The sequence below is a fragment of the Rhinatrema bivittatum genome, chromosome 4, assembly GCF_901001135.1.
Source record: "Rhinatrema bivittatum chromosome 4, aRhiBiv1.1, whole genome shotgun sequence".
Lineage (NCBI taxonomy): Eukaryota > Metazoa > Chordata > Amphibia > Gymnophiona > Rhinatrematidae > Rhinatrema > Rhinatrema bivittatum.
In genome coordinates this window covers 444,014,804-444,040,659 of record NC_042618.1, presented here as the reverse complement: position 1 = coordinate 444,040,659, position 25,856 = coordinate 444,014,804, and the positions used below count along the sequence as shown (strand labels likewise).

Genomic DNA, 25,856 nt, shown 5'->3' with positions numbered 1-25,856 from the left:
CTGATGCCTGGAAAATGTTTTGGGAGATTTGGAAAACTGAAATTGAAGGTTTTATGGGTCAGCTAAAAAAAAAAAAGAAATAGAAAAAACCCCTTGCCCTTTTTCACAGTTTTATGCAGCTCAGAGAGGAGATAGCCAATGTTCTAATTTGTTTTATAAATTCCCATTGCAGGAGGGGAGGGTGTCAATCCCTAGCTATAGGTTGTCCCCCAACAAAAAAAAAAAATGAACAAAATACCAAAACAAGTGCCAATGAGCACAACAACAAGTTCTGATGGTAACAAGGAGGGGGCAGCCTGAACAGAAAGAATGGGCGCTAGGCGGGAACAGAGTTGAGTTCTACATCTCAAACAAGTTCCAAAGGACAGATTGGCCAACCTATTGTAGAAGGCTAAGGATCGTTTGCAGTCCAAACTGTGCAGGGCTCATTTGCCTTGGTGCAGATGGGCCCTGGGAAAAAAAAAGTGTTGGCAGGATGATGGACTGGTTAAGATAGAAGTCAGACACCACCTTAGGCAGGAACCTAGGGTGCATGCATGAGACCACCCTATTGTGAAAAAACAGTGTAAGGTCGATAAATAACTAAGGCCTGGAGCTCACTGACTGCCACCAAAAATATGACCTTCCAGGTCGGGTTTTAGGTCATAGGAACATAGAGGCTCGAAGGCAGCTTTCATCAGCTGAGCTAAAACTACACCGAGGTCCCATGGTACAGCAGGAGGCCTTAAGGGAGGCTTCAAGTTGAAGCAGATCTCGCATGAACCATACAGCTATAGGCTGTACAGAGATGGGCTTACCTTTTACACCATAGTAATACGTGCCAATTGTACTCAGGTGAACTCTAAACAGGTCAGTTTCAGACAAGTCTCCAAAAAGGTGTAAAAGATAATCAAGTAGTTTTTGTGGAGCAGGAGGAATCTAGGGCCTTTTGCTCACGCCACACAGAAAACAGTCTCCACTTCAGTGCATAGGATTTTCTAGTGGAAGGCTTTATGGAAGCTACCAGGACTTGAAAGACACCTTTCCAAGAACTCGAACGGTTATAGAATCAGCCTCTCAACATCCAGGCTGTGAGTGTCAGGGCCTGGAGGTTGGGATGCCACAACATGCCTCAATCTTGGGGTGATGAGATCTGGGGAAGTACCAAGACTAATCGGTTTCCTGATAGACACCTCCCGAAGAAGTAGAAATCAGACCAGTCTAGACCAATGAGGGGCTATAAGGATCATAGTCCCTTTGTCCTTTCAAAGCTTCAAAGTCTTCATCACCAGTGGAGATGGAGAATATACATACCAGAGATCTTTGCCCCAGTAGAAAGCAAAGGCAGCTGAGGCTGGTTTGTCACGTGATCTGTACAGGGAACAGAACTGAGGAACCTTCCTGTTCCAAAGTATAGCAAACAGATCCACCACAGGCGGAAAATCTGATTTGCCATCCCTTGGTCCAGAGACCATTTGTGGGGTCGGAACAAACAACTCAGCCTGCCGCTATTGTATGCTCTGATCCGTCCAGATACATGGCCCTAAACACCATCCCTTGGGAGAGGGCCCATTACCAAATCTGAACTGCTTCCCAACACAGGAGGTACAAGCCCTTACTCTCTGCTTGTTCATTTGCATCAACACAATTTTATTGGACAGCGATCTCTGAATGCCCACAAAGTGTACCCAGAGCTTCAGGAAGTGATTCGACACAGCTGTTCCTGGGCAGACCAGAGACCTTTGTGCTGAGTCCTTCCACAGGAGCCCCCCAGCCCAGAGAGAACACATCCATTATCAGTAGAATTTAGATCTGAGGACCCCCTGTTCCAGACTGGAATCTTCCCACCATCAGGACAAGGTGTCCAGGAGGGAGAGTGCGACTGATGCAGTCCAGAAGCTCCCAAGTGGCCTGATGCCACTGGGACCGTAACGCCCATTGGGTTCTCAGCATATGTAATTGTGTCCAGGGAATGACATGCACTATTGCGGCCATATGGCCCAACAGCTTCAACTTGTGCCATGCTGAGAACTGTGGTTTCGCTTTAATCTCTGCTATGATGATCTAAGTGATGACCTTCTGGCATGGCAGAAAGACCTTGGCCTGAGCCTGGTCTAGCAGGGCTCCTATGAAGTCTATTTGTAGTGATGGGCTGAGATGGGACTTGGTGTAGTTTATGACAAACTCTAGTGACTCCAGTACCTGGATGGTCGAGCACATGGACTCTTTGACCCCTGCCCAAGAGGTGCTATTGACCAGCCAATCATCCAGATATGGGAAATCATGGACTCCTAGTCTGTGAAGATATGCTGCCACCATGGCCAGTCATTTTGTGAAGACACATGGGGCTGACTCTAGCCCCAATGGCAAAAATGTGGTACTGGAAGTGATGCTATCCCACCACAAATATGAGACCAGCGACCGTGGAAGATCTTGATGCGAATGTACATATCCTTTAGATTGAGGAGCATAGCCAGTCCTCTTTTTGCAACAAGAGGATCAAAGTACCCAGGCAAATCATCTTCTGAGAAATTTGTTCGAGACCCTTAAGTCTAGGATAGGACAGAATCCTCCTGTTTTCTTTGGAATTAGGAGGAATCAGGAGTAAAATCCCTGCCCTCTGGAATGGGCTTGATCACCCTGACAGTCAAGAGGGAAGAGAGCTCCACAAAGATTACTTCCTGATGTATTACCAGTCTCAAATGCAAACTCTGAGGGCAATTTGGTGGGGGTAATCAAAAGGTTTAATTTGTAACCTCTGCAGACAATAAGATCCACTGGTTAGAGGTTGCACTGGGCCACCAGCTTGAGTAGATCCATCGCCTCAGGTACGGTGGACTTGGCTATGTTCCCAATAATCCAGTCAAAACCCCATCCTAGGCATAAACTGGGATGCCAGCTGAGGCTTAGGGGCCCCCTGCTGCCTTGGATGGCCATAGGGGCTTTCTTGCTGCTGTTGGGGGGGGGGGGTTTTGAGGTGAATAAGCATTTCCTCGGGCAGAAGAAAGACTTCATCTGGCCAGACCTCGAAGATCTCCTGACTGAGGAGGATGGATTTTTGGTAACTAGGGCAATAGTAGCTTGGAAATAGCCAGAAAGTCTACTCCTGATGAGTAGATTCCCCAGATAGCTGGTTCACCTGTCCTCTGGCCAGCCTGCCAGTCATGCTGCGCGTTCAAAGCTTTTCAAGAAACCATTGGGGTCTTTTCCTGGTGTCATCTTAAGTAGTGTCAGTGACATGGGTGGATGACTGGTTACTGCAGTTTGCACAGCTTGTGCTATCTGGGTTACCACCATATGCTGCTGTATCACCTGTTCTCGCAGGGTCTGCTGATTAATTTGGGTTTGCAGGGTGTTCTGCAGTTGCTGCTACCCTGTAGTAAGGACCTGGATCACTTGCTCCATCTCCGCTTCTTTCCAAGCTGCCTCCCAAACCGGGTCACTCTCTGGGGAAAGAAGGGGGAGGGGAACACAAACCTGCTGGCCCCAACTCACTTCTTGAACCCTGACTGTACAAGCAGGGCTAGCCCCCATGGCTTGCTGTACAAAGGAAGGTGAGAAACTGGGGAAGGCCCCAGGAAAACAAAAAGCCACACACTGCACATTTTTTTCTCCCTGCTGCTGCAGTTGTGGGCTCTTGCCCTGTTTCTCGCTTAGACAAGGGATCCCAGTGGTAACTTGGGCGATGGTGGCTTGGAAACAGCTAGAAAGAATGGATGTTGCAGACTCTGGCTGATTCCCTTTTGTGCAATTTACAGTGAACAAACCAAAACCAGTGTAGCTCACCTTAACTTCAGGTAACACACAATCCTTAAAATGTAGCAGGTTTTGGTGTCAGGTGGGTCCCTGCCTGCACTCTGGGACCTGTTTAAACCTCCCAAGCCCTGAATTCTTAAACTCTGGTGAGGGTTCCTTCCTTCACCCAGGATTCCCTGTGGGTTTAGATTTTAAGGAAGACCAGGCAAGACAGCTGTGCCCAGCCCTTTAAGGTGGTCTGAGGGTGTTTTCTATATATTCCCTCACAGGGTGCCGGTAGAGAGCTGCTGGAATGTTGCATGGTGCTCCAGCTTCTTAGAACCATGTCCTTCACCTTATCTCTGAAGAGATACACGAGGCTCCACAGGGGAAAAAAAATAAAGACTGAGGAGACCCCGAATGGATATGTGGTATAATGCACACTGAGCATGCTCAGAGAGGCTCAGTCAAAGTTGTAGAAACTTGGACATAAGTTTTCCATGCCAGGCTCCATCTGATGAGGTCACCCATGTGTGAGCACTACCATCCTGCTTGTCCTCTGAGAACAAGTTAGTGCTGAAAAATCTGCTTCAGATTGGTATGCTCTGCCATCAGGGGGGTTTAGTGTTATCAGCTACCCTTTTTAAATGTTTATTTGCAGCCATGTTTTTTTTTGCTGGATCAATACTATTTAGTATCTATGCTGATTATATCCACCTGTATTTTTCCCAGTGAATTGTAATTTACTTTTAGCATTGAATAAGGTTACAGATCTATTGTTATCAATGACTGGATGCATCTTAACTAGCTGATGATAAAATGTTGGTAAAACCGCTATTTTACTTCTCAAGAGCTTATGATTTTCTGGTTAAACAGAATATAAGTTTTTTGTTTTTACTAATGAGGATACCTATCCAATTTCAGAACTCAGTTTAGAATTAAACATAAAACCTAAATTCTGAACTCTTTTAAACCCCACATTCAGAAGACACTTAAAATAGGTTACTATAAACTATGCATGCTCCGTTATCTAAAACGTATTTTAGACCGTAAAGATTTTCAGACTATAGTTCAAGCATTTGTGCTTAGTTATTGATTACTGTAATTCGCTGTATATTGGGTTTCCTTCTTCCTTGGTCAAGGCCCTCCTGCTTTTACAAAATTCAGCAGCTCGCCTTATTACGGGGAAGACACTGATGGGACTATTTCCCTTTTATGTGATCTGCACTAGCTCTCTGTAAAACAATGAGTGGAGTTAAATCTTAAATTCTGATTTTTAAAACTATGAAACATGGTGGGCCTTCTCAACTTACTCAACTATTGAAGTTTTACAAGCCCTCTTGCACCTTGGAACCTCTAGTAAAAATGTCCCAGAGGAACACATCTATCCTGGCTGTCCAGCTGTCTGAAACACGTAACTGAGCCTTTCATGTACAGGGCCCCTCTGTAGGGGATGCTCCAGACTCCTTACGGACAACATGTGATATGGTCATTTTTTATAAGCAGTTAAAAGCTCTTGTTTAAAACAAATTTTTCCTCAACTTTGGCTATGGTTAGATGATAGTGACAAACACAGTTTGAAAGTATTATTCTATTTATTATTTGTAACTTGTTTGTTTTATTCTGTGCCCTGTTATGTATTTTATTGTTTTGTAGGTGGAATATAGGTGGAATAATGGTGGAATAATGAGGTGGAATATAGGTGGAATAATGAGGCAGGTTTTATTTACCTTGGTTTTATTTACCTTGGTCATTCTTTTGTTATCTCAGTGTTAATCTCTCTTTTGCCTTCTCTTCATTCCAAGTTGCATTTTATCCCTGTTTTATTGTAACTGCTACCTTATTCTTCTATCACATGTTAATGTTTTTAAGTTATTAAGTATTTATTCTGTTGTCACACCTTGTTATTTGTAAACCGGCATGATGCGACTCCCATCGCGAATGCCGGTATATAAGAAATTTAAATAAAATAAAATAAATAAAATAAAATATAAACATCTTTAATAAAAATGTTTAAAATGAGGAGCTAATTAATGGGGTGGAGGGTCATGGGGAAACAAATGGAGGAGATAAATCATGAAGAGGTGAACAAAGTACCAAAGAATGTAAGAAAGCCAAAAAAAAAAATTCCTCCTCATATTTAAAACTTTACTCCTAGGATCAAGTCCTAGATATTTTTGAATGCTAGGAATTCTGTTGCTGATGAGTTATCAGAAGCAAATGGTGTAAGAAGTATTTAAGATCTGGGAGTACCTTTGTATGTTCATAAGGAATATCTACTGATGGGTGGTAGCAGACGATTGTTCTGCCATCTGATGTCAGAGCAAGCTCCACTTTGCTAGAAAAGAAAAATAAATATTACTGTATTTTTCATTGTTCTTGACTGGCTGGTAGCATTCTGAATCAAAATATTTGTTCCAATATTGGGCCCAGGACATATGCAAGATAATATTCAGAAGTGTTCACTGGTCAAAATTAATATTTTATTGTTAGCCCCACTGAAAACCGCAAAAAAAAAAAAAAAAAAAGGTCAAACTGAGCTCTGACTTCTGCTTCTTGGGCTAACTGCTGATGCTGTGGAAGAAGCATTAATAGCTCCTCAGCAGAAGGCAGTCTCAGCCACCAAACAGCAGCAACGTATAGTAGAAGGTAATGCAATGGCAGCTTACTCATCCCTTTCTGCAGGCCAAGCCCACACCCAACAATTACAGTGGGCCTAACAGAATAACAGACTCTCATATAATGTTATTATACCGATAGCAGCCATTCATATCAATATAAATATAATCGCAAAAATATCAAATCCCTCCCACAGTCTAACCTTCCCCCTACTCTTACTAGGGAGCTGGAACAGTCTGCAGGATTGATTAGTGGAGTATAAATGCAATAGAACAGAAAACTAACATTAATATAATGCACACATACCAGGATCTAGTAGGAGCTGCACTCGGAACCCTAGGCAAGGATTGTCACTACAATTAGGGTTGCCAACTGGCTCCAGATTGTTAGGGCAGGTTGATCCAATCCTGGTTTTACTCACATGTATGCAGAAACGTATTCTTAGGGAACGCAATATGGGAATAAGTCCCAGCATGGAATGGGGTAAAACCAGGACTGGATCAACCTGTCCTGAAAATCTGGAGCCAGTTGGCATTCCTAGCTACAATGACTGAGCTAGATGGGGGAAAATTGGGTAATTACAAAACAAAGGCTCATGGCACCATAGCTTAGATAAGGTTGTTTCAGCTTAAGCTGGAAGCCCAAAGGGGCAGGAGAAAAGTGCTTAACTGAAAAACAAAAAAGTTTCCAGATGCAACCACCATGGCAAAAAAAAAAAAAAAAAAATCAGGTCATGTATGAAGTATTTTTCTCAGACACACAAAACTGGAGAAAAGCTTTAGCATAATGGTCCCTAAATCAGGTAGAATAAAACTACCTAAGGCATGAGCAATTTTGTCCTGCAGGAAATTCAGTGTGGGACTGCATGGCTGTGGTGACGTGGCAGAACTGACTCCCAGATTTCGGCATGGAGTATCATTTATTTTATTTATTTATTTATTTATTTAAAGAATTTATATACCGGGGTTCCTGTATAGTATACATATCACCCCGGTTTACAAGGAACCAAAAACTATCGTTAAGGAACCGTAACTATCGCTTCATTTAGCGGTTTACATTGAACATGATAACAAGTATCATGTTCCCGACAGGCAGAGAGAGGGAACGTGCAGAACATTCTTGCAGGCACTGCTGCTGCAGTGTAAGACTAATGAGGAAATGTAGGGAAGACTGGGGAAAGAGACCCTGCAGGATCCTGTTACAAGGCAATTGGGTCTCTTCTGTTTTGCACATTTCCAGTGGCCCTAGATATTGCATATTAGCTTCTGACAGATCCCTTTATCTGGTTAATGATAGTGCCATCAGAATCCCCACAGGGAATCACATAGATCCTTTTCATCACTTTACATTTAAGTTATTAATAATTAGCTCTGTCATAATTAATCACCCAGCACAGACGGGTGATTTCTCGGGGGGGGGGGAAAGGAATCCGATCGGTGGGCAGCTCTATGTAAACATTCCCTGTAAAAACCTGAAGATTACAAAGGGAATTCCATTTATTCACAGCTCTGCATGGTTCCTGAAGTGACTTTTCTCCCTCCTTCAACGGAGTAAATAACTTTAGGCACAGACACATTACAATTAGATCTCAGCACATACCAGTAATAATCGTTCGGAAGAGCTGAATATGTAGATTTATGGCACGCATATGCAACTCCACCTATTGAATCAAGAAACACAGTAAGACAAAAATACTTTGTAGCAAAAGCACACTTTTTTTTTTAATGCTTTTGGTTAAGCATTTCTGAGGCTGCATGCCATAATCCTAACTTTTACCCTCATTTTTCTACACTTTAACATGTCAGGATAATATTGTGCTTCTTTATTGGTACTTATCCTACTGAGATTCAGGCAAGTGCCAGAAGCAAAAAGTACTGCCGAATCCGTTGAGAAAACTGAGCAACAAGGACACTGGAAAGCAAACATTACCGAAAGATTCGAGACGAAAGTGCTGCAGGAATGGAAATTCAGAATTGACAGCTAGAAATCTCAGTGCCTGGAGACACAAAACCTGGAACATTTCTGGAAACCTCAGCACATCAATTTTCTCAAAAACTAGCATCTTGGTCTTACCGACATTGGATGTTGGAAAGGGATTAATCTGGAACTCCTAATATATACTAGATACTAATATATACTATATACTATTTTTTCACCTCAAGGCGGACCTGCACCTAACTATTAAAAACTAAAGGCCAAATTTTCAAAGGTCTGCGCCTGTAGAAAACCAGGGTATACGTGTGTGGCTGGGTCTTGCGCGCACATTTTATAACAGGCCCTGCCACACGCAAAAACCCCGGTACATGCACAAGTGCCGGAGGCCAGCCGGGACAGCAGCCATTACCGCTGATCCGGGGAAGCACGCGCTGGCAGCCGGCCGGCACGCGTAACTTGCTTCTGCTCCGGAGGAGCAGTAAGTAATGAAATAAATCTAGGGAAAGGTAGGTTAGGTTTAGGGGGTGGGGAGGAAGTGTAGGTAGGGGGGTAGAGAAGTTCCCTCCCAGTCCGCTCTTTAATTGGAGAGGACTGGGGAAGGCCCAATTGCATCGCCGCACATATTTTCTGAAAGTTTGCCCCCCCCCCCCCGCACACAGCCATCCGATTTTACAACACGTGCGTGCAGACGCGCTCATGATATAAAATCAGCACACCACTTTAAAAATCTACCCAAAGTCTTTAGATTTTGAATATGAATAGCAATGTAACCTGCATTTAAGGCACAAATATCAAACTTTATAATATTTAAAAATGAATACTTAACTAGGTTTACCAAAAAATGAAAGGCAAAGACATACACTGTGCTTTTTTAGTTCCTATAAAGGAAGGCGCTGGTTCTCAGATGCAGGGCGGGGAAGAAATCCGTGCCTCACCTCCCAGCAGCCCTGACTTCACCTTCCCATCCCTCCCTCCCACTGGCAGGAGGCATAAGAGAGCACAGCGCCTTTACTCGTGGCACAAGAGGACCAAGCGTCAAGGCATGGGGAAAAAAGTACCAGTGTAGAGGGGGAGGGAGAGGGAGAAGGAGCGGGCGTGTCAAGAGGCACCACTGGTGTTTTTCTCTTCCCTGTCCTTCCCTCCCACTGGTGCTTTGTTCTGAATTAGATTCAGGAAAATTAAAATGTCATAACACAAGTCTGAATACAGAAAATGGGAAGATAAACGGTGAAACACACATGCAAAGACTCTTCCAATATCAATTATCTCAAAATCATTTCAATTCAAATTAAGACCTCCATACTATGGTTAAAACCTCCTCGTTTGCCTTATAGGTAGTCATGTGTCTGTGTGCATAGATGGTACACCAAAACACATTACATGGCTGCACAAAGACACAACCCTTTTGGTTCAAGTCTGGGAGTTTGTTACTAGAATTTTACACATTTGCCAGCAATAGCCTATAAAATAATCATTTTACACCTGTACACCATTCATGGACACGCTTACTGCCAATCACTATTAGTTGTTGGATATTCTAGCACATGCGCTGCAAATGGTACTCAGCAGTCGGAAGGATAGTGGTCTGCTGAATTGCACTTTTTGGTGGAACACTACATGTATGCTGTATAGATATGAAGTTGCCATAGCAGTTAAATTGCAACAGGAAAAAAAGCATGTTCACGCTATCTGGCAATATTTGAAGGACTTGATTCCCGATTACAACTGTGCATTCTATTTCTTTGAAATTTTTTAAACTTTCTTTATAAACTTGGAGAATCCTTTTAAACAGGAGAATACAAATTCCCACGCTCTTGTATTTTATTCTCCTGTATTTTAACTACTTTTGTTATTTTTTATTGTAAAATACTGAACTACAAAAATTAGAAGCTTCTCTCATCCATGGCGTTGAGCTGCTTCATTCAGTCTTACATAGCATTAATCCATTCACCCCGACTTGAGTCTGTGCTTTGAAGAAGGATCTGCATCAGGGGGAAATCTCCAAATTCAATTGTTTCATATCATCATGCTGTCTTTTTGCTGAACTGTGATTTTCTGTGTTCAAAAAGATTCCCAGTGGATAAACACACAACCATGTAAAACTTATCGAAAAACAGCACAAGTCAAAACGAGAGTACAAGTACCATTGTGGCGACCAAGTTGGTGCCGAAAACATAAGAGGATCATATGAGTTATACACATCTAGTTTCTGCATCGATTGAGTCACCTACATATGCAAACAGCTTATCCCAAAAGAACATAACATAAGAACATGCCATACTGGGTCAGACCAAGGGTCCATCAAGCCCAGCATCCTGTTTCCAACAGTGGCCAATCCAGGCCATAAGAACCTGGCAAGTACCCAAAAACTAAGTCTATTCCATGTTACTGTTGCAAATAATAGTGGTGGTGATTATATAAGTCAACTTAATAGCAGGTAATTGACTTCTCGTCCAAGGGGATTGAAGGTATGGATCCGCATACACTTACTAAAGCAAAATCAGTCTTTTTTACATAATAAAGTACCATCAATGTCCAAATTAAGCCGCCTGCCCCCCCCCCCCCGCGAGAAGATTTGACGGAATAAATCCAAAACTGCTCTCTGCATTTAGACATGCTTGCTGATTACCTCTTCTAGAAAATTCTGGTAATTGCTCAGTGAAGCCGGACTTTAAATCCTGAAGTACATGCTGTCACGCCAAACAGTGCTCACCTAAAGGAGCCTATGTTTTTCTGGTTTTCAGGCAACTACAGTGTTCCATGAGCCAGGCCTTGTTCATACACTTTGTCCTCCCAACGTAAAGTTTTGGACATGGACATTTAATGAAATAAACTGAACACAAAGTGTGTTATATTGGAAGCTGTTTTGAAATATATGACCAGCTGACCAATTGTTTTACTTGAGGACTGGACTGTAAGGGTCTCTGGAATACGGTGTAGGGGGCTTTTTGCAGTGTGACTAATAAGGACGACTTCATAACACAAGTGAGATTTGTGCACACGCCTCTTCACAAGAGGTTACCCTTTCAAGGTAAGCAAGAACTTATAAATGGACCCCTACAGGTGAACCAAATCTGGCTATTGTTAGAGCTTTCACTTTGCTTATCTAACACAGTATGTTTTCTTCGCCACTCCCATAAAGCAGGAGCTATTGCGTCCATTTTACATAAGTACTGGCATATTTTACAGTTAAACTTAGCTTTTACAAGAAGCTGCAACATTAGAAACTCAGCGGTGAAATCTAGTCTTCCATTCAGAACACTTGCCATAGTTTTCTAAAAGGGCATAAATCATATGGGTCATGTTCTGAGAATTAATGCTACCTGGCATGAGCTGGCAAGATCCAGCATCTGGCAAAACTTTTAAAGTAAGGGGTTCCACCAACTGTCTCTCAATAGGTTTGCGATTTATTTTATTAAATGTCCACGTGCAAAACTTTACGTTGGGAGAACACAGCATATGAGCAAGACCTGGCTCATGAAACACCGTAGTTGCCCAAAAACTGAACATACACACACACAAGCTCCTTTGGGTGAGCACTGCTTGGAGCGGCAGCATGTATTTCAGGATTTAAAGTGAAGCTTCACTGAGCAAAGTCCAGAATATTTTAGAGAAGGTGATCAGCAAGCATATCTAAACTGAGAAGCAGTCTGGGATTTATTCTCTTAAATCTTCTCCAGGGGGACTTAAATGGGACATTTAAAAAAAAAAAAAAAAAAAAAAGGACAGGCTAAAAAGAAAATTATTACTTACCTGCTAATTTTCGTTCCTGTAGTACCATGGATCAGTCCAGACCGTGGGTTATGTCCCCAATCCAGCAGATGGAGTCAGCCAAAACTTTGAGGGGGCGTCACCATAAGTAGAACTACCCCCTCTGCAGGAGTTCAGTATCGAGTATATCAAAGCCCGAGTAGAAAAAACCCGAACCCCCTCATTGAATCAAGTTTATAGAAAATTGGCAACAACCAGCCATGTAACTGTAATAACAGACTAACAGTGGGCGTCCTACAACGGGTAGGAGGCAACAAGGACAACACGTCAACTTGTGAGGCACTGAGGCTGGGACAACAGTGAAAAATGGACAAGTGGTGAAGTACAGAAACCCTTACCGTTCCCACGAGCAAGATGAAGCAGGAGTAGAAAACCCAAAAGCGGTGGGCGTCTGGACTGATCCATGGTACTACAGGAACGAAAATTAGCAGGTAAGTAATAATTTTCTTTTCCCTGTACGTACCTGGATCAGTCCAGACCGTGGGATGTACCCAAGCTTCCCTAAATCGGGTGGGGTCCTGCGAGGCCTGCTCGGAGAACCTGTTCACCAAAATGTCCCGTGACTGAAGAGGCGAGGTGTAGGCGGTAATGCCTCGCGAACGTGTGCAACGACTTCCAGGTAGCCGCCCGACAGATCTCCTGGGATGAGACCGAGCGCGCCTCCGCCCAGGAGGCCGCCTGAGACCTTGTAGAATGCGCTCCAATGCCCGGCGGAGGCGTCCGCCCCGCCCCAACATAGGAAGCGGCAATACCCGCCTTCAGCCATCTCGCAATGGTTGTCTTGGAGGCCTGGGAGCCTTTCTTCGGACCGGACCAAAGGACAAATAGATGGTCGGAAGTCCGGAACTCGTTGGTAGCCTCCAGGTATAGACGCAGTGTGCGTTGAACATCCAAGAGTCGGAGAGACTTCGGCTCGGAGGCGGAGAAGGACGGCAACTCCACCGTCTGGTTCACATGAAAAGCAGAGACCACCTTCGGTAGGAAGGAAGGGACGGTGCGGATCGAGACTCCCGAGTCGGAGAACCGGAGGTAGGGTTCCCTGCACGATAGCGCTTGTAACTCTGATATACGCCGAGCGGAGCAGATTGCCACCAGAAATACCGCCTTGAAGGTGAGATCCTTGAGTGTCGCGGTGCGCAAAGGTTCGAACGGAGGCCCCGACAGGGCTCGCAGCACCAGGTTGAGACTCCAGGAGGGACAAGGATCCCGTAGCGGAGGCCGGAGGTGCTTGACACCCTTGAGGAACCGAGCAATGTCCGCGTGCTGCAAGAGAGAGCCCCCATCACGCAACAACGAACCAAGAGCGGCAACTTGGACTCTCACCGAGTTGTAGGCTAGTCCCTTGTCCACCCAGTCTTGCAAGAACTGAAGGATCTGAGGGACCGAAGCCGTTGTGGGGCTAGTGTCCTGGCTGGCACACCACCGCTCGAACACCTTCCAGACGCGAACGTAGGCCACCGACGTGGACGTCTTGCGCGCCCGCAGCAGCGTTGATATTACCGCCTCCGGGTACCCCCTGCGCCGGAGGCGTCGCCTCTCAAAAGCCAGGCCGCAAGACAGAAGAGTTCTGCCTGCTCGAAAAATACCGGGCCCTGGTGTAGGAGGAAGGGGAGGTGCCCCAGCCTGATCGGGCCGTCGACCACCAGCTGCAGCAGGTCCGCGAACCAGGGTCGCCTGGGCCATTCCGGGGCGACGAAGATCACAGTCCCCGAATGTCCTTCTATTCTGCGGAGCATCCGTCCTACTAGGGGCCACGGCGGGAAAGCGTAGAGCAGCAGATGTGCCGGCCATGGGAGTGCCAGGGCGTCCACCCCCTCGGCACCGCGTTCTCTTCGCCGGCTGAAGAAGCGGGGAGCCTTGGCGTTTAGAGCGGATGCCATCAGATCTAGGTGGGGGGCCCCCCACCGACGAACGAGGAGCTGCGTCGCCTCGTCGGACAGAGACCACTCCCCGGGATCCAGCCGTTGACGACTGAGGAAGTCCGCTTGAACATTGTCCACCCCGGCGATGTGTGACGCTGCCAGCCGGACGAGATGACGCTCCGCCCATTGCATGAGCAGCGCTGCTTCCAGCGCGACCTGTGGACTGCGCGTGCCTCCTTGGCGATTGATGTAGGCCACGGTGGTCGCATTGTCCGATAGCACTCTGACCTCGCGGTTTCGGAGGAGCGGGAGAAAATGCCGCAGGGCGAGCCTGACCGCCCTGGTCTCCAGACGGTTGATGGACCACGTCGCCTCCACCGCCGACCACGTTCCTTGCGTGGCGCTGCGATCGCAGACCGCGCCCCAGCCCGCTAGACTGGCATCGGTGGTTACCACCACCCAATCCGGTAAGTCGAGGGACACGCCTCGGGCTAGGTTCGCCGGATCCAACCACCAGCCCAGACTGTCCCTGGCCTTCTGAGGAAGTGGCAGAATCATCTGGTAGTCCTGCGAGACCGGCTTCCAACGGGAGAGGAGCGCCCACTGCAAGGGCCGGAAATGTGCAAACGCCCAGGGGACCATATCTATGGTGGATCCCATCACCCCCAGGAGTTGCAGGTAATCCCATGAGGTGGGTTCCGGTAACACAGAGAATCGTCGTATGTGATCCCGCAAAGAAAGCGCCTTGTCCTGTCGCAAGAAGACTTTGCCCAGCCGGGTGTCGAAGGTCGCCCCCAAGAAATCCAAGCGCTGTGAGGGTACGAGGGAGCTCTTGGAGAAGTTCACCACCCATCCCAGGGAATGCAGAAACTGTAGCACCCTGGACACGGCCGCCTGGCCATGGGTGAACGACTTCGCGCGAATGAGCCAGTTGTCCAGATAGGGATGAACCAGGATACCCTCCCTCCGGAGAGCCGCAGCCACGACTATCATAATCTTGGTGAAGGTGCGTGGTGCCGTCGCCAGTCCGAACGGGAGAGCTATGAACTGGAAGTGCTGGTCCAGTATCTTGAATCGCAGAAGACGGTGATGATCCGGCCGAATGGGGATGTGTAAGTAAGCCTCCGTGAGGTCCAAGGAGGCAAGGAACTCCCCCCGATGCACCGCTGCAATCACCGACCGCAGCGTTTCCATGCGAAAACGGAGCACTCGGAGGGACTTGTTGACCTCCTTGAGATCCAGAATTGGCCGAAACGACCCGTCCTTCTTTGGCACAACGAAGTAGATTGAATAGTGGCCCAAGCCCACCTCTCCGAAGGGCACGGGCGCAATAGCGCCTATCTCCTGAAGCCTGTTCAGCGTTGACTGCACCGCCTGCTGCTTGAGGGCCGAGCCACAAGGGGAAAATACGAAGCGACTCTTCGGTGGCCGGACAAATTCCAACGCGTAACCCAGCTTTACGGTGTCCAAGACCCACTGGTCTGAGGTAATCCGCGCCCACTCCCTGTAGAAAAACTTCAGACGCCCCCCGATCCTGGGGACGGTGGAGTGGGCGACTCTGGCATCATTGTGAAGACTTGGAGGGGTTACCTGTCCCGAGAGCGGGGCGCGCGGGCCTGCGGCCGCGAAAGGAGCGCGACCAGGGTTGGGCCCGGGAAGCGGGCGGCCTGGAGCCCCCCGGCCTGTAGTTCCTGTAACGCCGCTGCGCCCTGGCTCTAGTCCGGGACGAAGCAAACGCCCGGGAAGGGCGATATCTATCCTCCGGGAGGCGGTGAACCGCATTTTCCCCCAGTGACTTGATGAGCTGGTCCAGATCCTCCCCAAAGAGGAACTTACCCTTGAAGGGTAGGGAGCCCAGACTCGACTTGGAAGACGTATCTGCCGCCCAATTGCGAAGCCACAGCAGCCGTCTGGCCGCCACCACCGAGACCATAGCTCTTGCCTGGACGCGGAACAGGTCATACGAGGCATCCGCCCCGTACGCCACTGCAGCTTCTAACCTGTCCGCCTGGGCGGCCTCCGCCGCTGGCAGATCCTGGGAGGTGAGAAGTTGTTGAACCCACAGGAGGCTTGCCCGCTGGGCGAGTGAACTGCACATCGCTGCTCTCATACCCAGCGCGGAGACCTCGAAGACTCTTTTCAGGAAGATCTCCAATTTGCGATCTTGTGTATCCCGCAGGGCCGTGCCCCCTGTCACCGGGATTGTCGTCCTCTTCGTGACTGCCGAGACTGCAGAGTCAACTCTCGGAACCTTGATGAGATCCAGGAAATCTTGAGGTAGCGGGTACAGCCGTTCCATGGCACGACCCACTTTCAGAGTCGCCTCGGGGGTATCCCATTCCCTCGTGAGGAGCTGCAGGAACGAGTCGTGAATGGGGAAAGCCCGCGCCCTCGGGCGCAGGGCCGCCAGGACCGGATCTCCTTTCTTTGAGGATGTGACCACCGCCGGCGCTACTGGGGCAGGCGGGTCAGGCGGCGGATCCAGATCCAGCTCCTGAATGATGCGTGGGATGAGCTCGTCCAGCTCTTCCCTCTGGAAAAGGCGCAGCGTACGCGGATCGTCCCCCTCCGTCGTGGCGTCCCCTTGTCCCAGATCCATGAAGTCCGGGTCAGGGTCCACTGGGTCCGGCGCCGCTCCCCCTGTCGCTGGCGAAACCCGAGCACGTGCGGGAAGACGAGGGGCCCCCGCTCCCGCCGCAACGGGGGGGGCCTGAGCCGAAGGCGAGGTCCGGCATATCTTGGCAGGGGGGGGGGTCCACCGGTGTATCCAGACCCTGCAGGTATGCCGTGTGCATAAGAAGGACGAACTCCGGGGAAAACCCCGGTCTCGCCGCGGGGGCTCTGGAGGGGGGCACGTCCGCGCTCTCCTGCCCCTGCGGGCCCTGCTCCGGCAGCAAGGTCGGGGGCGAGTCCGGCTCCGACTCCCTGTCATTCGCTCTCTCCTGAGGTGCCGCGGGGCGCCGAGCGCTCAAGATGGCCGCCGTTCCCGCCAGGCCTGTGGGAGGGGCCCGCCCCCGGCGTCCTGGCAGAGGCGCTAGAAAAGAGAAATCGGCAACGGGCTGTGAGGTGCCTTCCCCCCCGGGAAGACACCGGGCACAGATGCCCTCCCTGGAGATGCGGGACCCCGGTTCGCCACAAGCCGCGCAGCGCGTCGGCCGCGGCATCGCAGTGCAGAAAAAAACCGCGAAAAACGAAAGTGCTCAAAAAGAATAAAAAAGTGAGCCTCGGGGTCCCGCGAGCCGAAACGCCGCCGCCGCGGGGGGGCCCGATGGCCTGCACTGCCCGCCGACGTGAGGAATAAGAAGGCGCGGGGGGGCCCTCCTGGCCGCACTACCCGTCAATAAGAAAAAGCCTGCCTGCCTGCCTTTCCGAGCCGCCCACGAGGCGCTCAAGATGGCCGCTGGCAATGTGGGAAGCGCGGAGAGGCCGGTGCTGTCGGCCTCCGCGAGGTAGCAGGGGAGTTTGGGGAGCTGAAAAGTAAAAGAAACACCAACTTACCCCGTCTGTAGCATAGAAAACAAGGAAGACACAAACAGAAGGTAAGCCACGCCTCCCCAAAGCTGAACCCCTCAATTAATTAATTAACTCAGAGTCTTCTTTTTTTTTTTTTTTTTTTTTTTTTTTTTTTTTTAAACAAACTTGATTCAAACCTGATTCAAAAGAAATAGGCAATAGCCCAAGAAAGGGCAGCCAAAGACAAAGTTAAAAGCTTATGCTGAATTGGGAGCACTCCAAATTCCCTACTCGCATCTGCTGGAGTCAGAAGATACTGAACTCCTGCAGAGGGGGTAGTTCTACTTATGGTGACGCCCCCTCAAAGTTTTGGCTGACTCCATCTGCTGGATTGGGGACATAACCCACGGTCTGGACTGATCCAGGTACGTACAGGGAATCTTGCTTTAGTAAGTGTATGCGTATCCATACCTTCGATCCCCTTTTAGGATCAGCTATCTGCCTATGTAGAAGGTGATGCATCCGAAAACGAAACTAGATGTGTATATCACCTATGATCCTCAATTTCATTTTCAGTGCCAGTTCAAGTGGAGATGTGGACTTGAAGGTCTCTACAATTGCATTTCTACTCATTTTGACTTGTGCTGTTCTTTCAATAAATGTTAAGTTTTATATAGTATAACTTAGCTGTTTACCCACTGGGAATTTTCTCTCTTTGAACATAGAAAATCACAGCTCGGAGAAACAAAACAAAACAAACCCAAAAAAAAAAAAAAAAAACCACACAGCATGTTAAAAGGAAACAGTAATTGAATTTGGAGATCACCCAATGCAGACACCTCTTTGAAACACAGACACAAGTTGGGGTGTATGGATTAATGCTGTATAACAGTGAATGAAGCTCAACGCCATGAATAAGTCTAATTTTTAAATGCACAAAAAAAAAAAAAAAAAACAGTTTAAGAAATACATAACAGTGATCAATTGACACAGACTAAAGATTACATATAATGCAAACAAAGGTGTTTAACCGGCAGTGGCTAGTATGAAGGTCTTAATTTGAATTTAAATTATTTTGAGACAATTGATAGTGGAAGAGTTTTTGCATGTGAGATAATTTGTATGTGTGTTGCCAAAGTAATACATAAAGTGGTTAAATGGAGAATAGAAGAAAACCATGATATTGGTAAATAATTAAAAATGCAAGGCACACTGTGGTTAATAGTATGTACAGTTACCAGGGTCAGGAGCTGCCCTGTATTGTCCCTGGTCAGGGTTTACAGGGCTGGGGTCCTGCAGAGAAAAGACATCAGTTTCTTGCTCTGTCCAGCCCCTCCTAGGCAGCAGCAGATCAGGGTAGGATGGGTAAGACTGGAGCAGACAGAATAAAGTTGCCCTGCTCCCTAATCCAGTCCTTCCCTGTCTGTTATTTTCCAAGAGCTGATATAGAGCTGGGGGAGGGGGAAATGCCAGTACTAAGAAACATCAAGGAAAAAAAAAAAGTGTGTGTTTGTTTTATTATAAGATAGGGATGCTTGCCACCTTTAGCCATTCCTTCCATAATATGCAGCTTTACAAACCAACCAAAGTAAAAAAAGCCTTAAAATATCATTAGAAAAAACAAGCTAGCCATACTACAGGGTGGCCCATGGAAAGTATCCTGCCTCCAATGCACTAGTATTGGAGGCGGGCTACCCTGTAGTTAATGCCACACAGGATTCAGAAAGTTGACGTCACAGCCATGCCCTTCTTCTAGAAGACAGCTTCTCAACTTGTAAGGTGTATATACCTCAATCATACTTTATACTGGTACCATACTGGAGGGCTGTAATCTGATGAGAACCAGTATCATGGGATCCCAATTTACTTAAACCAGTAATGGCAAGTTTGCTTAGTGTTTTCAAAACAATTTTTAAGACAAAATTTTTTAAAAGTGGTACATTGATGCTTTTGCTAAAGTATTACAAGGCAAGGGCATGCTGGGTGTCTGTCAGACACAGGAAATGGATCTTACCTTGTACTGGGACTTGCTTACTGAGGGCCGATAATCGTATCAAGGCTGCACTAAGCCAGGAGGCTCGCCCCCCAGCTACAGTCACTGCCATTAATTCAGAGATGGGGGAACCAAACAACTCAGATGTCAAGCGGCTCACTGCCACAGGAATTAAGTCAGCCAGAAGGGATCGTTCCTCAGATTGGTTCTAGTTAGAATGTGTCCTATGGAGAGAAATGAGAAAAGAAAAAAAAAATTCAGCATTACACCTACTGCCACTTGCCCTGTTAGGAGTTCCGATTAACAAGACAGGGCAGACAAATCACTGCTGGCCACAACATTTCCCTCCCCCCTCCAGTGCCCACTGGATTAATCCACTAACATTTTTGTGCCATTTTGTAAGCCATTCAATTTGGAATTTAACAGTACCTTACACATTACTTACATTTATTATTTAAGGCCAGAACGTACGAAAAACAGCATCAGATTGACCGTATTGCATTTCATGAGGCGCATGATGCTGGAGCAACCTTTATTACAAGAAAGCAGACTGACAAAAGATTAGGTTGAAGCGAAAGCTGGGTTCAGAGGACCTGGGGCAAGACTGCAGATGAGTGTTATGGAATCTTGTGACAGTAAACTGCTAAAATGGTCTCAAGAAAGCCAAAACATTATTGAAAATGCCGAACAAGCAGAAAAAAAAAAAAGCTGTTATCCCGCTCATTTCAAAGCGAGCTAATGGTAAGCACATCGACTATTAAGTATATGTTGATTAAAATGGTACATTGCCTGTTGCTATTGCAATGGGGGAGGCAAGGGTTATGCAATACTCAATACAGGGGCTCACTAAAGAGAAAACAGAGCCATTGTTTATTTCTGTGCGGGTCATAAAGTCCCACATTTTACATTGCTAAACTTATGAGAATTCTGCATCACAGAACGTGGGCTTTTAACCATCACACTATTACCAAATTCTTTTTCACTCAACGCACAATAAAGCTCTGGAATTTGTTGCCAGAGGATGTGGTTAGTGCAGTTAGTGTAGCTGGGTTCAAAAAAGGTTTGGATAAGTTCTTGGAGGAGAAGTCCATTAACTGCTATTAATCAAGTTTACTTAGGGAATAGCCACTGCTATTAATTGCATCAGTAGCATGGGATCTTCTTAGTGTTTGGGTACTTGCCAGGTTCTTGTGGCCTGGTTTGGCCTCTGTTGGAAACAAGATGCTGGGCTTGATGGACCCTTGGTCTGACCCAGCATGGCAATTTCTTATGTTCTTATGACATCTCCCCCAAATTCTCATTAGTAAATATCAAAGAAAATAATTAATTTAGTCTTTCTGCAATAGCCTTATTTTCCTTAAGTGCTCCTTTAACCCCTCAATCATCTAACAGTCCAACCAACTCCCTCATAGGCTTCCTGCTTTGGATACCTTTTAAAAGTTTTATTATGAGTTTTGCCTCTAAGGCAAGCTTCTTTTCAAAGTCTCTCTTAGCCTGTCTTGTCAATGTTTTACATTTAATCTGTCAATGCTTTTTCTTATTTTCTTCAGATGGTTCCCATTTCCAATTTTTTGAAGGAAGTTCTTTTGGCTAAAATAGCCTCTTTCACCTCACCTTTCAACCATGCTGGCAGTCTTTTGGCTTCTTTCCATCTTTTTTAATGCATCTAGACTAGGCTTCTTTTAAACAATATTCTTGCCTATTGTACACCTAAACGTTCACCTTTCCATTTTTCTTCCTCATTTTATCAAAGACTTCTTTTTGAAAGTTTAGTGCTAGAGCTGTAGATTTATTTAAATGTACCCCCTCCAATCATTAAGTCAAATTTGATCATATTATAATCACTATTACCAAGAGGCTTCACCACCGTTCTCTCCCTCCAGATCCTGCAGGTCACCAAGAATTAGATCTAAAATGGCTCCCCCTCTTGCCAGTTCCTGAAACAATTGCTCCATGAAGCAGTCAATTATTGACCTGCCTAGCATACCCTGATGTTACATTTAGTCAGTCAATACTGGGGTAATTTAAATCTCCCATTACTACGCTGCCAAATTTGTTAGTTTCCCTAATTTCTCTTAGTATTTCATCGTCTGTCTGATCATTTTTGCCAGGTGGATGGTAGTACAGTCAACGCTATACTCTTCGTCAACACACATGAAATTTCTACCCATAAAGATTCTACTGTACATTTAGTCTCCTGCAGGATCTTTATCCTGTTGGACTCTATGCCATCCTGAACATAAAGTGCCACCTCCCTCCATCAGGTTGATCCACCCTATCATTGTGATATAATTTATACCCTGGTCTAGCACTGTCCCAATTGGCTAATGCTTTCACCAGGTCTCTGAGATGCAATTATGTCTACCTCTTTATTCAATGCTATACACTAACACTCCTAACTTACTTCTTAGACTTCTTGCATTAGCATAGAGACATTTCAAAGTTTGTTTTTTGTTTGTATTAATCTGCTTATCAGTTGACAGGGATAATTTGGAATCTTAACACAGGTGGCACACCTGGACTACTTTTTCTTTTAGTGGAACCTGTTGGGGTGCCCTAACTCTCCTGTTTTATTTCAAAGATACCTCCCTCCAAATCATGCATTTCTGAGCAACTGTCAGCTTTTCCCTTCATTCTAGTTTAAAAGCTGTGCTATCTCCTTTTTAAAAGTTTAGTGCCAGCAGCCTGGTTCCACCCTGGTTAAAGCGGAGCCCACCCTTTTCCAAAAATGTTGGCCAGATCCTTACAAAACAGAACCAGTCTTCCCTGCACCATTGTCTCATCCATACATTGAGACTCCAAAGCACTGCCTGCCTCTAGGATCCTGCACATGGAACAGGGAGCATTTCAAAGAATGGTACCCTAGAGGTTCTCAAACTTGACTCTCCTCCAAAGTAGGGCATTACTTGAATAACCCTCTAGGAACAGCTTGGCTATCTTGTCTTACACTGTGTAGGACAAACCTCACAAAACCCTCAGCATGCACAAAATCATGCCTATGGCTTGGTGCACTGACCTCCCTGGTCATCAAACAGCTAATGCAGAGTAAAACCACAGCATTCAATGTTTGCATGCTTAAAGACAGCCTCCATTACCCAGCCACAAGCCCACCCACCTGCCCCCTCTGCATTGCATTGGAATAGGTTCTGTTTATTAAGTGAACTGTTAACTATACAAATGGAATTATTTGAGACATTTATGATGCAGAACACAAATGGCAAGAGGAGCAATTGCTTGGAGGGAAGACAGGCATATAGGGTCACGCTGAGCACCTGCCTTGGCGCAAGCAAAGGGTGAATGGGATTTGTATTTTCAAAAAACATTCAAAGCAACATTTACCTAGGAGTTCCATAAAAGGAAAAAATAAACCCCAACTACCTGTTCCCGTAAGAAATGCTGGGAGTGGAGCAGCACTCTCTGATTTAGAGTAGAGTGAAGAGACCTACCAGTACAATTACACACATGGTGTAAAACATTTACACCTACATTCATTTGTTAAGAAAGCAAAGCAATATTTGAATATTTTTTCCTACTACCAACACATTTTACATAAAGGATGCAAACAGGCAAAGGATCACCCTGTGTCTGAGGGAAGGGGGAAACAACACTTCTCTTCAAAGCCTCGTGTTTTAAAAAGGGACTGCACGCCAGATTAGCGGAAGACTGAAAGTAGTAAAGGTAAATTGTATACTTTTTTTTTTTTTTTTTTTTTTTTTTAACGGGCAACTGACAACCCTCATAAAAAAAAAAAAAAAGCTCTTATTTTTAAAGCAAAAACAGTTCTTAATGCCTGCATGAAGATCAGCCCAGCAGCCATCTTAACTAACTCAAACAGTTCTACAATTAATAGGACTGGATAAGTCAACTTCAATTATCCCTGGCCTAGCTTTTCTTTGTCCTGTATGCAGAATCACCCTGGCACCATTCACGTGCATATAGAATGTGCACTCTTTTAGCGGGGGGGAGAAGACTCAAAACCCCAATGGAATTAATTTCAAAGGTTTTAAACAACCACACTACCTGCGCGACTTTCTCCCACTATCAATACCACTATGCAACTCTCCTTCCTGCCAGTCTCTCACTTGATGACGTTCTGCCGTACATAAACAACCAATAGTAAAACGTTACAGGTCCAAGTCGGCAGCCAATCCAAATGCAGCTTATAGTGGGACTTCTTTAAACAACGGGGGGGGGGGGGGGGGGCGTAACCGCAGTAGGCTCGGCTGGTGATTGGCTGGAGGCTAGAGTACTTCATTGATTTGTGACTCGCGAGTCAATGAAACGTCCTAGCCTCCAGCCAATGAGCTGAGCCAGAGGCAGGACGCTGGATTAAGGCCGGAACGGAAAGTGAAGTAGATGAGAGATGGTAGCTTTGTTTAGCGCTTCTCCGGAGTTTAAACGTTTAAAATTATGCGAGTGCATAATTGCAGAAGTAAAACGATTTTCAGCACTCGTTCTCAAGGTTGCCTTGCTTGTCTTCCTCCTATCTATGCTTTTAGCTAATACATGTGATTAATGATAAAGGCTGCCAGTGCCTTCTGTTGCAAATTTTCACCTCGCCTATCCTGACACCCCAGTCTTTTAGCATTTTTCATTTCTAGCAATGCATTTAGGGGTATATTTTATGAGGTGTGTGCACATGTCCATGTGCTCACGGTTCCCGGCATATACACATGGATGCGCTGATTTTATAACTTGTGCCCAAGTGCGCAAATGTTATAAAATCTGATGGCCGCATGCACATGCATGCTGGATTTTATAATCCGTGTGCGTATGTGCGGGCGGCGCGCACAAGGGGGAGAGAATTTATGAAAACTCAACGCAGCAACACGTTCAGGCCTTTCCTGTTTCCCTATCCTCCTACCTAAACTCTCTCCCTCTTCCCCTCTCCTCTCCTCTCCTTCCCACCCCCTAAACCCTACCTACCTATCTTTCTTTTTTTCTGTTTTATAATTTGCTTCAGGTCCCAAGCTGAAGTAAGTTGCACGTGCCAGCCGGCTGCCGGCAAGCGAGTCTTCAAGACAGTGTTCATTGGCGCTGTCCTGGCCCTCCCCGCTCTGGTAGCCTAGCAGCTCGCCCGCTGATGTAGGTGTATACAGGAACCAGAACTGGTGCTAGCTTTTTTGCTGCCCTGTACAAACAATTACTGTGCTGCCTCTCCCCCCAATCTCTCTCTGCCACCCCCATCTTTCATGTCCCCCTGTTCATTTATCTCCCTCCAGAATCTAAACTTTAAAATCTGATATTCCTCCCTACCCAGGTCCATCCCCTCTCCTTTGGAACCAATGGACAGTGCAAGGCTATTAGATGCTTTAGGAGAACTTTAAAGCCCCCACCCCCAACCCCTACACACACACACTTAAAAATTATGTATTTATAATAACATTTTACATTAAAAAGAACATTCATAATCACTTACAGCAACCTGTATATTATGTTTTAATGCAATGCTGAGGCACCAACCAGAAAACTGCAAAAATATCCATATGATAGCCTATTGTAACACGTGTTGGATGTGGGCTTGATCCTCAGAAAACCATGGGTGAAAAATTACAATATAGTAAACCTCCTATACCAAATCAGCACTAACTGCTAGCACTCAAACAATAACAATCTTACCTATGAAAAAGTAATGCTGCAAATATTACACCAGGTCTTAAATACGAATATACCTCCTATTAGAAAAACAGAACAAACTAGGCTGGTATAGATCCTTACACAGAAACTACATGGTAGCAAAATACTTCACCTTGGTCACGTGCAAAACACAGTTAAACCATCACCAAACACAGAATTTAAAAAAAGAGACCATAAAGTATAAATAAAAATGTACAGACAAAAACTGAACTGGAAACTGAAACAAGCCAGACTCTGAATACAGTGCAACATTGGAAGATACATCACCATTCATCATAAAACACCAAACAATAAAATCAATAAATATAAAACTTTAATCATAACAGTAAAACCATATTAATAATGAAAAATATTTTAAGACAGCAGAAGAATAAAAATCCAATTAACAAATAAACTGATTTTTAAATTTCCCACATACCAGTAAAATATTTCAAAACAACAGATACATCAAAAAACACCAACTAATTAAAACTAATAAGGATTAACAGAAACTCCCACTCTTCATACCTGGGAAATCTAGATTTCCAGTCATCCTGAGATTGTTGTGGATTAGTGGGTATGGGAGCGCACACAAACTTTCTCTCATATATTCACACATACTTATTTTCTCTCATAGATATTCATGCTCACACACTCATGCTTCCTCTCTCAGGTACACACAGTCCCTCTCTCCCATATAAGTGTGCATGCACATACATACATATGTGCTCCCTCTCATATATATGCTCACACACATTGACACTCTCACTCACACACCCCCACACACACAAACTACCTCTTTCACATGCTCCTTATGTGTCACACAAATGCACTTCATCTCTCATACATATACACATGCTCTCTAACACACATGGGCCTTACCTTCTTCCTTG

General features: G+C 45.8%; 1 protein-coding gene across 2 annotated transcripts in view; it reads right to left on the bottom strand.

Moving 5' to 3' along the window:
• The window catches only part of MRPL42 (mitochondrial ribosomal protein L42), a 48,190-nt gene extending 24,701 nt beyond the window's left edge, over positions 1-23,489 (bottom strand). Inside the window, exons 1-5 of one of the 2 annotated variants that reach the window (XM_029601626.1) lie at positions 23,368-23,407; positions 19,793-19,877; positions 19,369-19,571; positions 7,933-7,993; positions 5,968-6,052 (exon numbers count right to left, since the gene is read on the bottom strand). In XM_029601626.1, the coding sequence (XP_029457486.1) occupies positions 5,968-6,052; positions 7,933-7,993; positions 19,369-19,459 (237 nt within the window). In that variant the 5' untranslated portion in view covers positions 19,460-19,571; positions 19,793-19,877; positions 23,368-23,407. Of the gene's footprint in view, positions 1-5,967; positions 6,053-7,932; positions 7,994-19,368; positions 19,572-19,792; positions 19,878-23,367 lie in introns of both variants that reach the window. The other variant, XM_029601625.1, reaches the window with a different exon arrangement.
• Between the last annotated feature and the right edge of the window lie 2,367 nt (positions 23,490-25,856).